We start from the raw sequence: 12695 nt of genomic DNA, 5'->3' as shown, positions 1-12695 counted from the left end.
TGTGCATGGCCTGCACAGTCCTAGCCTCCCGGAACTCCTATCACAGATGTCCTTAATGGTTCCCTGCCCACATCCCTCAGCTTCTCTTTTCCATCCTGGCCTTTTGCTCAACATGTAGAGAGTTCTTTGAATTTGAAATTACCAATTTTTTTGAGTCCCCCCATCACTAAGCCCTTCTACCAAATGTCTCAACCCAGCAACTTTAGTTACCAGGTTGTTTCGATACTTCTTTCATGTACCAAAAAATCATCTCCAATCTGAGTAGTTAGGCTTTTCACAATTATCTTGTCCTCAGAATTGTTTTCTCCAAGACCAGCTGTTCTTTGCCTCAGCCTCCTGGTACATGCTGTTTTTCTTGAGTCGGGAGACCCTTCGTAGGCCATGCCCTCATGACGGTGATACTAGGGTCTCATTTATGTAGCTGTCCTGCACTGACGTCAGATGGAGGGGCTGCTGGGTACGGGCCTAGGAGGGCAGGGGGTGGGATTCATTTCAGTGTGCCTGGGCAGAGAACGGATCTGGGGATCCCTACCAACTCATGCCCAAATCTCAGAGGATGTCACTCCAGGCAGGGATAAAAACAAAAATCTAAGCAGTTGCTGTCAAGTCAATTCTGACTTACGGTAACCCCAAGTGTGCAGAGTACAACTGCTGCATAGAGTTTTCAAGGCTGTGACCTTTTGGAAGCAGACACCAGGCCTTTCTTCCGAGGCACCTCCAGGCAGGTTCAAAACGCCAACTTTTTTATTTGTAGCTGAGTGCTTAATCATTTGTACCACCTAGGGACTCTGTGGGGACAAGGACTCTAATTTAGTGTCTTTTTCTCCAGGAAGAGCTGCCTTTCCTTTCGGGCCCACCTTCCATGGCTAGCAGGGCAGTCCTGCTCTGTTCCCTCTCCTGTGCCTGCATCCAAACCAGAGGCCACAGACAGAAGGCCGGTCACTTCCTCTGGATAGCAGTTACATGCCCAGCCTTGGTGGTGGGCTCAGCTGTCCAGGCCCACCCTGGTGCTTACAGGGCCTGTTCACAATCCCAGAGATGTTTAACGAGCATGCAGGACAGGCCAGATGCTGTGCTAGGTACCAAGTTAAAAACACCAGAAAAGGTGCCTGCTGAGAGTATGTGAGAAATAAACATGGAAGTGAAGACCTAAACAAGGTCATTGCAGACACTGACAAGAGGTGAGTAAAGTAAAATGGTGTCCTGTGACAGAGTGCCAGCAGGGGGGCACCCCAGGCATGGGAGGCACACATAGCATCCTGAGATGGGAACAGCCTGAGCAGGCCATGGTACAGACAGGAGCCCCAATGGCCATCTGACCAGAAAGAGGGAGAAGAGCCTAATAGATGGGGTTGGAAACCATAGCAGAGGAAGGCAGGAGCCAAGGACAACATCTATGCAAGTGGCTTCTGGTGATGAAAACATGCCGTAAAACACAAAAGGTGTGAGAAAATATAAACAAAGAAAGAATAAAAGATTTTTATTCATTTTTAGTTATCATCCATAAAATGAAAGACCTGGAGTTTGAAATACTCCACTTTAACACAGGTTTTACCAAAGAAATGCTTTTCACGGTTTAACATTTCAATAGACATTTTTTTTTAACAAAAAGAAAGTCCTAATCACAATCAAAACCTTCTGTCATTCCACATCTTCACATTTAACAGGTTAGTAATGTCTCACCAAAGTATACAGGTAGAAACAAAACCTTCTCATGGTTGACTTTTAAGTTATTCAACATTATTCAATAAGATGGATGCAGCGCTGATGACAGAGAAATGTTCACATTTGGAATTCTCCCCCACCTTCCTAATTATTATTCAAAGGTCAGATTCTCTGGGGAACGGAAAAATGGCAGATTTCAGATGGTACTATTCAAAGGTTTCCCACAAAATTAAGGCCACATCCTGCTGTACGTTCCAATCCTTCTACTGAAATCTAACTTCAATCAGATAAAACTAAAAATAAAGCACACGTCTGACACAGACTGCAGAGGAGCAGAGAAGTCCAGTCCTTTACAGACAGTAACTCCGTTTCACACACTGCTCACAGCGATGACAAAGGACAAAATCATTTTATAACCAGCAAGCTGGGGGACTGCTGGCAACATGACATCCTTACACACAACACTGTTTACTCAACAGAGCACACACATAAAAATACAAAAACCCCTAATTCAATGAGATGATGCTTTACACATTGAGGGCAGCTCTTAACAGGGGCTTTCAAGCTACACTGGCCCGTTTTCTGTCCTACTTCCTCTTGATGTTTAAAGCTGTCTCACTTAAATTAAAAAAAGAAAAAAATCTGATTTAATGTCATACAGCCTTTAATCCTGAAACGTTTTTACTTCTCTTTACCTTTTGTTGTTGTTGATACGTGCCGTCGAGTCAGTGTTGACTTATAGCAACCCTACGGGACAGAGCAGAGCTGCCCCCATAGGGTTTCCAAGGAATGGCGGGTTGATTTGAACTGCTGACCTTTTGGTTAGCAGCTGTGCTCTTAACCACTATGCCACCAGGGTTCCCTTTATATTTTAGGGCCCAACAAATATTTTTATAATATCTAGGGTAAGAAATGAGAAACTGATATTATGCAAACCATGGAGTCTGCTTACTTACTGAGATCAAAAATCTGGTCTAATTTTAATAAAAAGTCATAATTTAATTGAAATTTAAAAATATAAGAATTTAACACAATCACAGCTTCACTTCTGTGTATCTGAAAAAGGACACATCACTTCTCATTGTCGTTCTCCCCTGCACATTTTAAAATCCTGCAGCCTCATCAAGGTCAGGACCCACACATCAGCAGCGTGCTGTACACAGCACAATCGAGGCTTCCTGAAACCCTACCATTCACTCTGTTCCCAAAGGACTCTAAGGAAAGTATGTACAGTATATAAAGCTTCTGGCAAACCGAGTATGGTCTTAGGCCATTACTACTGTTACAGTCCAATTTGGATTTTAATATAATCAACTTACAGATCTGAAATTAAAGCACTGCTTAATGGTTTCAGATGTATTTTGGTATCTGTTTCGAGGCATCTTTACAAATAATAAATTATAACCATAAAGAAGAGAACCTGTGACTAAAGTCTCCCACGTGGACACAGGGACGCCAACAGCCAAGCTAAGTCTACTGACAAAATTTATGAATTAAGAGTCATGACCGCTTCTAAGCTTCTTAAAAACAAGCAAAATTAAGTAGCATACAAAAGAGTACTGTAATATAACCTCAATGGTCTAACGAACCTTCCAAATGGAAATACACAATAAAGTTGATATGTCAAATTTAACTTATATCAATATGCTTCATTACCACAAAGTTACCAGGGTCTTTTGCCAACTAGCTGTAAAACTACCTAATATCAAAATATAATACAGTGGGTAGGCTTCAAGTCTAGAAAGCTAAAGCCCCCGTTTTCCAACGCCATCCTGTAACGTCAACCACACACACGCAAACACACTCACACACAGTTCTGGAGACCTACCACTTTATCGGCACCTGTCGGTGTGCTCATAATACTGCTATTTTCCATGGGCTCGCTCCCGTAACGAACCTGAGCTCAGGCAGATAATCACCGTCCACAGAGAAATGTGCACCTAAATCAAATTAAGAATATTAAGTCTTCCACACATGGGCTCAAATAGCAAGTATTTTGTTTAGTAGTGAAAAGTTAACTTTCAAAATATCCGTAGTCTTTTCGAAACACAAGGCACCATCAACAGGGGGCAGACATTCCAGCCAAAAATGATCGTCTGACAAAACGCAGCCAGAGTCCCTTGTCCTTTTCCGTGCGAACACTTCCTTCTTCTGTGTCTATGCCACATCTTCCAGGTAATCCGCCACATCGCTGAGCTGGGACACAGTCAGGTCCTGCGTCGGGTCGTCAAGCTGGGATGTTCAAGAGAAAGGGAAGAGGCAGTGTCAGAACGCAAGCAGTGTCCTGAGTGACAGTGAAAACACAGCTAAGATGTAAACGGGACTTTATACCGCGCTCATTGCTTCAGAGGTAAAGCTCAGGAGGTAAGGCAACGCAGAGGCCCTAAGAAGCCCATTGCCTGAGATCACACAGCTCGTTAACTAAGTTCAGTGTTTCGTACAGACTGCACTCTCAAATGTTTCACGTGGGACTTAACAAAACAGACAATACCCTAGGCATTATTCTAATTTAATCTAAAAGCTGAAATGAGCAGAAAACTGTAAAACGCCTTACCTGGATACAGTCTCAACACTGATTCTGCACATAGTAAACATCACCCTATGAATTCCCGACCTCTAAAACTCGGACCTACATAGTACATTTTATTGAACTTCACTGAAATGTGTAATATTCTCGTTTGAAAAGTATTATTTGCTCTGTTTTTATAAGACGGCAGGTGAAGCATCAACTCAAAGTATGACATCAAACCAGCTGCCTCCATGGCGACTCCGGCTCATGGTGACCCCATGTGTGTCAGTATAGAACTGCTCCACAGGGCTCTCAGTGGCTGGTTTTTCGAAGGCCTGTCTTTCGAGGCTTCTCTGGGTAGACTCAAACCTCCAACCTTTTGGTTAGCAGCCGAGTGTGCTAACCGTTTGCACTCATGGACTCCCACGTTAGGTACCCCACCAAAACCCACTGCCGTCGAGTCAGTCCCGACTCATAGCAACCCACAGGGTTTCCAAGGCTGTAAATCTTTACGGAAGCAGACTGCTACATCTTTCTCCCACAGAGCCACCTGTGGTTTCAAGGCGCCAATCTTTCATTTAGCAGTTGGTTGCTTTAACCACTGCACCACCAGGACCATATACGCATAGCACCCTCTCATACTGTGTCAACTGAAGCTAAAGCCATTCTCCCCTTTCGGAGGCTGTCACAAAACAGACAAACCAGACTGCCCAGCGAAGCAATCAAGTTCTGTGTTAACACTGTTTCTCAACTGCAGACGAGTGAAGAGAGAAGAACTGTGGGTAGAAAAGTACTTTCTTAACCTGGATAATTCTGTTATCAGGTTGTATTCAGTCCTGTTTCAAGGCAAAGAGAGACCATAGTAACAACTGAAAACATCCCGAGAAGAACCACATAACTGAAGATAGCCAGAAGCAAGGAAGCTGGAGGAATAGACACTAAGTAGGAACTGAGGGCTACTTAGTAAAGGCTTTCACGCCTCACCAGTTTCAGAATTAGGACTCAGTTCAAAATATAAAAATAGAGATTTTTCATGTCACGAGATAAAAATATCTCAAAGAAACGTTTTAAGCATTGAAAAGGAAATTATGGATCTCTGTGACAGCAAGTTAAATATCAATTAGCAACAAAGAACTTTTCAAAAGATTTCCAAAATCTTTATCAAGTGTAAATGCACCCCGGTCTGCTGAGTCAGCAGCAGCGTGCTGGCTACTGCTCCGTCCCTGGGGGAGGCCTGGCTCTTCCCCTACACACGTCTCGGCTCTTGCTGGCTGTCCCTCTGTTCCTCCTTCGTCACCTCTGATTCCTGGTCCAGACTGACCTTCAGAGAGCCCAGCAGCCCAGTCACGTCACCTCCTCCCCCGGCTCTGGGCTGAGCTGTGTCCATGAGCCCCAGACTGGTGGCCTCATGCCCCAGGGGTCTCACAGGCCCTATACCCTTCACTTGACAGCTGGTCCATGTGGCTCTCTCTACTCCAGACAAGGCTCCCACCTGAGCATGGCCATCTTTCGAATCCAGGTCAAAGATCAGTTCCCTTCCTGAATCATCACAGCTTTAAAGTGATGCATACCTGATGACACGCCCCTTTTCATTGGGACTGTCATGCATTTATGGATGTGGTTTTTCTCCTAATCCTATAGGACCCCTGGAGGGCAGTGTCCATCTCTGTTTGAACTGTGACTCTAGCTACCACTTACTGCAAGCCAGCTCTGCTAGGGCCTAGCTGCAGACCACACAAGGCCTCTCACTTTCACACCCACCTCCCTGCATGAGAGATGTAATAACGCATGTGAGCAACCCGAGACACAAGACATTCTATGAGTGGTAAGGGGCAGACCCAGGATTCCCACCAGACCTGCAGGACTACAAAGCCAGCCTACTCTCCCAGCTGCCCTCTTTCTCACGACCCCCCACCCTTGCTATGCTTTCTAGACAGCAGGTACTTAATGGGGACTGCTTCAGTCCCTCAGCTAGCCACTCCACTAGGGCAAACCTCACAAACTCTCTGTGTTCCCAGATGCCTGCACAGAAGTCTTTAAAAAATGCCACTCACAAACCAGATGAAGGTTACAATGGTACAAAGTTAGGCTTTTAAGTGAAAATTCCAAAAGACATATGATGGGGCAAGGACAGGGAAGCAGGAGCCATGAGGGACAGCCCCCAGAGCCGTTGGGGCCACCTGCAAGGAGCCCAAGGTACCCAACGGCAGAGTCACGTGTCTATCTCCTCGGCTACCCACCCCTCAAATCCACAAATCACAGCTATGCAGCCATGTGTTCATAATCCTCCAACTCGTTTTTATCTCCATACTTTGAAAGCTGTGATAATATCAAGAGGCTGGGCCAACAGCTGAACTCTATCTTAACTCTACCAAAAAAACTGATGGTGCAAACAGTTCTATAGTATAACTTTGTATAACTTTAAAGTAACTTTTTAGGCCTCTTATGATGATATACATGAAATGCAAATTATTATAATCCTGTATCAGGAATTAGACAAGATACTTCAGATATTATCAAATTTAACCTTCAAAATAACCCTATTAGGCAGGTATTCATACTTCCACTTTACAAATAAACTGAGGCTTGAAAGTCAAAACTTACCTCAGAAAACACAGGGGATACAAGAGTCAGAATTCAAAGCTGGGCCTGCTGACTCAGGCTGGGGTTTTCATGTGAAACCAACGCTACCTCTCAGACCTGGCTGTACACACCACTGCACAGTGCAAGCTCTGGAGAGCCCCCTCATCCTGGACAGCACTGTCACGTCCCAGCCAGAACAGCCCACACATGACGGCAGACTCACCTCTGGATACAGCTCAGGACCCTCCACACGCTCTGTCCTCAGCCCATGTGATAAGGTCAAACCTGGGTCCTGAGTAAAGACGTCTAGTCTGACAGCCTGGCTCCATCTTGGCCTTTGCTGCCTGCTCGCACGGCCCATCTGCCTGCTGCTCTGCATCTTACCTGGCTAGGGCATGAAGCTGCATGCCCTGGGGGCATAGTGCTGACAGGTGTGGCAGCTCTCCCTGACCTGAGCAGGGCCTCCTGCACACTGACTGCAGCTCTGGCTCTGGCCCAGCCCACTGTGGCCGACCTCACCCCACAGCATCCGTGTCCCGGCAGAACATCAAACACTTCAGAAGTGCTCACCCAGCAATGACAGCCCAAAGTAATCCTGCATGCTCGGGGGAGGCTCCACTCAGGTGTGGGCCAGCTAACTTAGCAATGAACTCCATACGACTTTCAACCGGCTTTTCTCCTAATCAATCTACACTTCTGAAGCTTTGCAGTAAATCAAGCAGCAAAGAGTCAAGACCATCATTCTGCAGCAAAGACACGGCACGTACTTTATCACTGGTATTGATGTCATCGACTTCCACAGAAAGGTCTTCTTCCATCTCCTCACCAATGCTCATCTCACTTTTTTCTGAGCGATGGCTGGCACTCATTTCAGGGGAAAAAAAAACGTAAATAAGAACTCTGAATGTCAACATTTAAGAGAGTAACTACCATTCTTTAACATTTGGGTATTTATTTTAATCCTTTAGATAAAACATTATAAACTGCAAAAAAAAACTAAACCCATTGCCATCGATATCATTCACTTCACATATACAATTCCACTTGGTCCCTAGAGTAACTCTGCAAGGGCAGCAACACAGACAATTTAACAGATGAGAAAACTCAGGTTTGTAATGGTGACTAGTCAGAATGGCAAGAAATACCGATTTTTAAAACTCCACCTACTACGCCACGCTCTCTCTCAAAAAACGATCAGTTGCTAAAAAATTATTACAAACTCTAAACAGAAAAAAAAAATGTCACATTTAAAATCCTCAGCCATCTGATTTCAATTTCTAACTATATCCACATTATACAGTGAGTTCCTGACTTACGACCAGGTTCTGTTCCAACAACTCCATCGTAAATAAGTTCTGATGTTAATACCTCCCCCCACTTTTATTTTTTTTTAGTTCCACTATCATTGGCCTTTATTATCAGTATCTTTATAACTTCAACCTTTACTTGTCCTTGGGGGTTGCCATGAAAATGATAACATCAGCAAATTACACACATGCAACATTGTATGTAGTACACAGTACTAATGATATCAGACGGTCATGAATGAGGTTCATATAACTCAAATGTTTTAAGTTGGGCACGACATGTATCCAAATCTGCTGTTGTAAGATGCCATCGACTTGGTATCCTCTACCTTACGAAGCACGATGTCCTTCTCCAGGGACTGAACCCTGCTGGTAACATGTCCAAAGTACATGAGATGAAGTCTTGTCATCTTGCTTCCAAGGAGCACTCTGGTTATGCTTCTTCCAAGACATACTTGTTCATTCTTCTGGCAGTCCACGATGGTATATTCAATACTCTTCGGCAACATTGTAATTCAAATGCCTCAATTCTTTGGTCTTCCTTGTTCATTGTCCAGCTTTCGAATGCATGCAAGATAACTGAAAATATCATGGCTTGGGTCAGGTGCACCTTAGCCCTCAAAGTGACATCTTTGCTTTTTAACACTTATTGAAAGGGTCTTTTGCAGCAGATTTGCCCAGTGCAACATGTCGTTTGATTTCTTGACTGCTGCTTCCATGGGCGTTAATTATAAATCCAAGTAAAATGAAATCCTTGACAACTTCAATCTTTTCTCTGGTTATCATGAAGTTCAGTTGTGAGGATTTTTGTTTTGTTTATGTTGAGGTGTAATCCATACAGAAAGCTGTGGTCTTTGATCTTCATTAGTAAATGCTTCAAGTCCTCTTCACTTTCAGCAAGTAAGACTATGTCATCTGGATATCACAAGTTGTTAATGAGTCGTCCTCCAGTCCAGATGCCATGTTCTTCTTCACGAAGTCCAGCTTCTTGGGTTATTTGCTCAGCATACAGACTGAATAGGTATGGTGAAAGGATACAACCCTGATGCACACCTTTCCTGACTTTAAACCAATCAGTATCCCCTTGTTCCGTCCAAACAACTGCCTCTTGATCTATGTAAAGGTTTCTCATGAGCACAATTAAATGTTCTAGAATTCCCATTCTTCACAACGTTATCCACAATTTGTTATGATCCACACAGTCAAATGCCTTTGCATAGTCAATAAAACACAGGTAAACATCTTTCTGGTATTCTCTGCTTTCAGCCAGGATCCATCTGACATCAGCAATGATATCCCTGGTTCTGTCCTCTTCTGAATTTGGCTTGAATTTCTGGCAGTTGAATCTATAGGTTGTTTTGGGTAGTACTAACATTTTCACAATATTACATCTTCCAATCTAGGAACACAGGGTGTCTTTCTATTCACTTAGGTCTATTTCAGCCTCTCATAGCAATGCTGTAGTTTTCATTATACAAGTCCTTTACACCTCTAGTTTGGTGTATTCCTAGGTTTTTTTTTTTTTTTTTTTAGGTGCTATTGTAAATGATATACTTTTCTTGATTTCCTTTTTAGACTTCTCATTGTTGATGGATAGAAACCCCACTGATTTTTGCATGTTGGTTTTGCAGCCTGCAACCTTCCTAAATTCCTCAGTTAGCTGTAGTAATTTTCTTTCTTTTAGGTTTCCATTTGATAATTTGTACACAATTGTTCAGTGACATTATAGTTCCAGCTACTTTCTTGTGGACTTTTTGGGGTTTCTACATACAGGATCATGTCATCTGCAATAGTTTTACTTCTTCCTTCCTAATTTAACACACCCTTTATTTCTCTCTTTCTTCATTGCTCTGGCTAGGACTGGCAGAACAGAACTGAATGGGAGTGGGGACAGTGGGCACCCTGCCTCGTCCCCGTAGTCAAGGGGAAGGCTCTCAGAAAAAGACTCTGAGATGCGAGGTGGAGAAAGAGAGCTTATAACATGGCAGCATGACTGCTTCTAAATGGCCTGAGTCATTCCCCCATATTATTTTTTCTTAACAAGTTTCCTGAATTTACTGCAGACATATATTAAAAAACATGCTCCCAAGTCAAATACGTAATTTTAGATTAACTATCTCTTATTTCCCGTCAATGGATACGAACAAGAGAATCCAGTGCAGGAATGTAAGCACGGATATAACTCTGTCTCACTTTCCTGGGTTCGGAAATTACTTAAAATTTATGCATTTGTTGCCCAACTCTTTTTCTTACCTATTAAAATCATCGACATAGTCATCTTCCTCTGCAGTCCCTGGTGAGTTTAAAAAAAGATACGTTATATTCATGTAAATACACTTCATGAAAACCTACCATTAAATACACACACAGAGAGACTTGCTTCAAAAAACGCACATTACGGAATTACGTGGCATCATTAAATAATAAACTTCTAAACTTAAAACTCTAGTCTAAATACTAAAACGATCAGAAATATTTTTACTATGCATAATGAAGGCAAATGACAAAATAAGCTACCTAGGAAATAGTAAACTTTTTTAAGAGAAGTGATTATACCATATCACAAAAATGTAGTTAATACCTAGTCTCTTATTCTAGGCGCTCAAGAGTGTAACTGTAACATGCTTACCATATATGTGGTCCTTTCACATTAAAAGCCAATCTGAAGTTATTAACGGGATACAGCACAGTAAATTATAATCAACGCCTTTAGTCACCTTTTTTAAATTACTGAGACATTTCAACCCAATCCTAGCTATAAAATAAAGCCATCGCACAGTAAGCAGAGCACAGCACAGAAGTGCTGACTGCGGGGACAGAGTAGGGTCACACTCAGGAACCCCGTTTGCAGCTATATGAACTTGGCAGTTACTGGACATCTTTTGGCTGTTTCCTCAGCTCTAACATGGGGTCAAACCACGCAATCCCACAGCTGGCCTGAGGAGCTATGTCTGTCAAGGGCTCAACACTGACCTCAGTGCACAGGACGCTCTTGATAAAAGGCTGCAGGATAAGGCCAGGGACCAGCGCTACCAGCTTCTACAAGTGGGCCGTGTGCACGTGAGGCTCTGCCAGTGGACGCCTTTACCACCTGCTTCAGGCTACAGAGGACAGGCTCATACTATGCTTCATCCCCCATGTCTTCTGAGGGCTGGCTGAGGGAAACAGGTTGTCAGCCTCAAGAGAAAGACTTAGAGGCACGTGACAGCCATCTTAAGCTGCAAGCAAACGACACGCTACAGACACACAACGCCTACGTCTGGGCACGAGGGGACGAATCCAGGTCGCCAAGAGAAATCCGGGCTCAGTAGCCAGCTGTTGGAGATGCCGCTGGCGCTGCCCCTCACATCCCTCAAAATGAAGACTGGCCTTACTCTCAGGTCAGGTACATTGTTGAAGGGATTCAAGTTCTGGACAGGCAGTTAGAGAAGGTGGTTCTCTTATGATAAAATGGCATCAGAATTACTGTATTCATTTATCAACATGAGACCACTAGGTGCCAGGCACTGAGAGCTGTCCCTGGGGACAGAGCTATAAACCTGATGACCTTGCTGACCTCAGGGCCTGACACTAAACAAGCCAAGTGCTACAGGATGACTGCGAAGGACCTGCGGAGGTGACAGCACAGAAGTACAAACCACAGGGCAGTTGTGTTCCAAGCTGCGATACGCGCACCAAGGCCTGAGATGGGAGGGCTGGTTGTGTGGAGAATCACTGAATGATGAGCGGGGAGGGGCACCAAAAGGGCCTGCAGGCCAGCTCATTTAGGCTCTTGTAGGTCAAAGTAAGGATTTCAGCCCAAATCCTGAAAATGGTGACCGCTGGGACTCCTGACCACTCACTAGTAACTGCTGAGGACTCCTGACCACTCCCTGGTGAGTGGAAATAATGGTGGCGGGGGGGGCGGGGGATGTGTTAGGCGAGCAGTGAAAGAGAACGGGATGTGGTGTCTGGTTTCTGTTTTTCCACAGGCACTCTGACTGCTATAAGAACCATGTGTTCAGAGCCAAGATGCAAGTAAAGAACAGAGAAGGCTACTGCAGAAGTCCAGGCTAGAGAGGACAGGGCAAGGGCTAGGGTGGAGGCAGTGAGGCTGGACCAAGTGTCCTACAGATAAGACAATCATTCCATGGGGTGGGGAAGACAGGGTATCAGAATATGAAGAAGACAAAAGTCACAACTGTTGCTAGGCCCACACCCTCATGGACAGCTCATCAGGAGACCCTGACAGTCCGCTTGAGTGGTCAGGAGTCCACAACGGTCACCAGTGTGTGGTCAGGAGTCCCAGATGGTCACCAGTGAGTGGTCAGGAGTCCCCAAAGGTCACCAGTGAGTGGTCAGGAGTCCCCAGCAGTCAGCAGGGAGTGGTCAGGAGTCCCCAGGAGTCACCAGTGTGTGGTCAGGAGTCCCCAGGAGTCACCAGCGAGTGGTCAGGAGTCCCCATCGGTCACCAGTGAGTGGTCATGAATCCCCAGTGGTCACCAGGGAGTGGTCAGGAGTGCCCAGCGGTCACCAGTGAGTGGTCATGAATCCCCAGTGGTCACCAGGGAGTGGTCAGGAGTGCCCAGCGGTCACCAGTAAGTGGTCAGGAGTCCCCAGCGGTCACCAGGGAGTGGTCAGGAGTCCCCGGC

General features: G+C 44.7%; 1 protein-coding gene across 3 annotated transcripts in view; it reads right to left on the bottom strand.

The window, feature by feature from the left end:
- Positions 1-1502: 1502 nt before the first annotated feature.
- CEP43 (centrosomal protein 43) overlaps positions 1503-12695 on the bottom strand; it is a 56617-nt gene continuing 45424 nt past the window's right edge. For 2 of the 3 annotated variants that reach the window (XM_049905349.1, XM_049905370.1), the window contains 3 exons: positions 10318-10357; positions 7525-7621; positions 1503-3897 (listed from right to left, as the gene is read on the bottom strand). In XM_049905349.1, coding sequence (XP_049761306.1) covers positions 3823-3897; positions 7525-7621; positions 10318-10357 — 212 coding nt within the window. In that variant the 3' untranslated portion in view covers positions 1503-3822. The remainder of the gene's footprint in view (positions 3898-7524; positions 7622-10317; positions 10358-12695) is intronic. The other variant, XM_049905359.1, reaches the window with a different exon arrangement.

The sequence above is a fragment of the Elephas maximus genome, chromosome 1, assembly GCF_024166365.1.
Source record: "Elephas maximus indicus isolate mEleMax1 chromosome 1, mEleMax1 primary haplotype, whole genome shotgun sequence".
Lineage (NCBI taxonomy): Eukaryota > Metazoa > Chordata > Mammalia > Proboscidea > Elephantidae > Elephas > Elephas maximus.
Note: the sequence above shows the minus strand (reverse complement) of the source record. Positions and strands in the feature narration are given on the sequence as shown.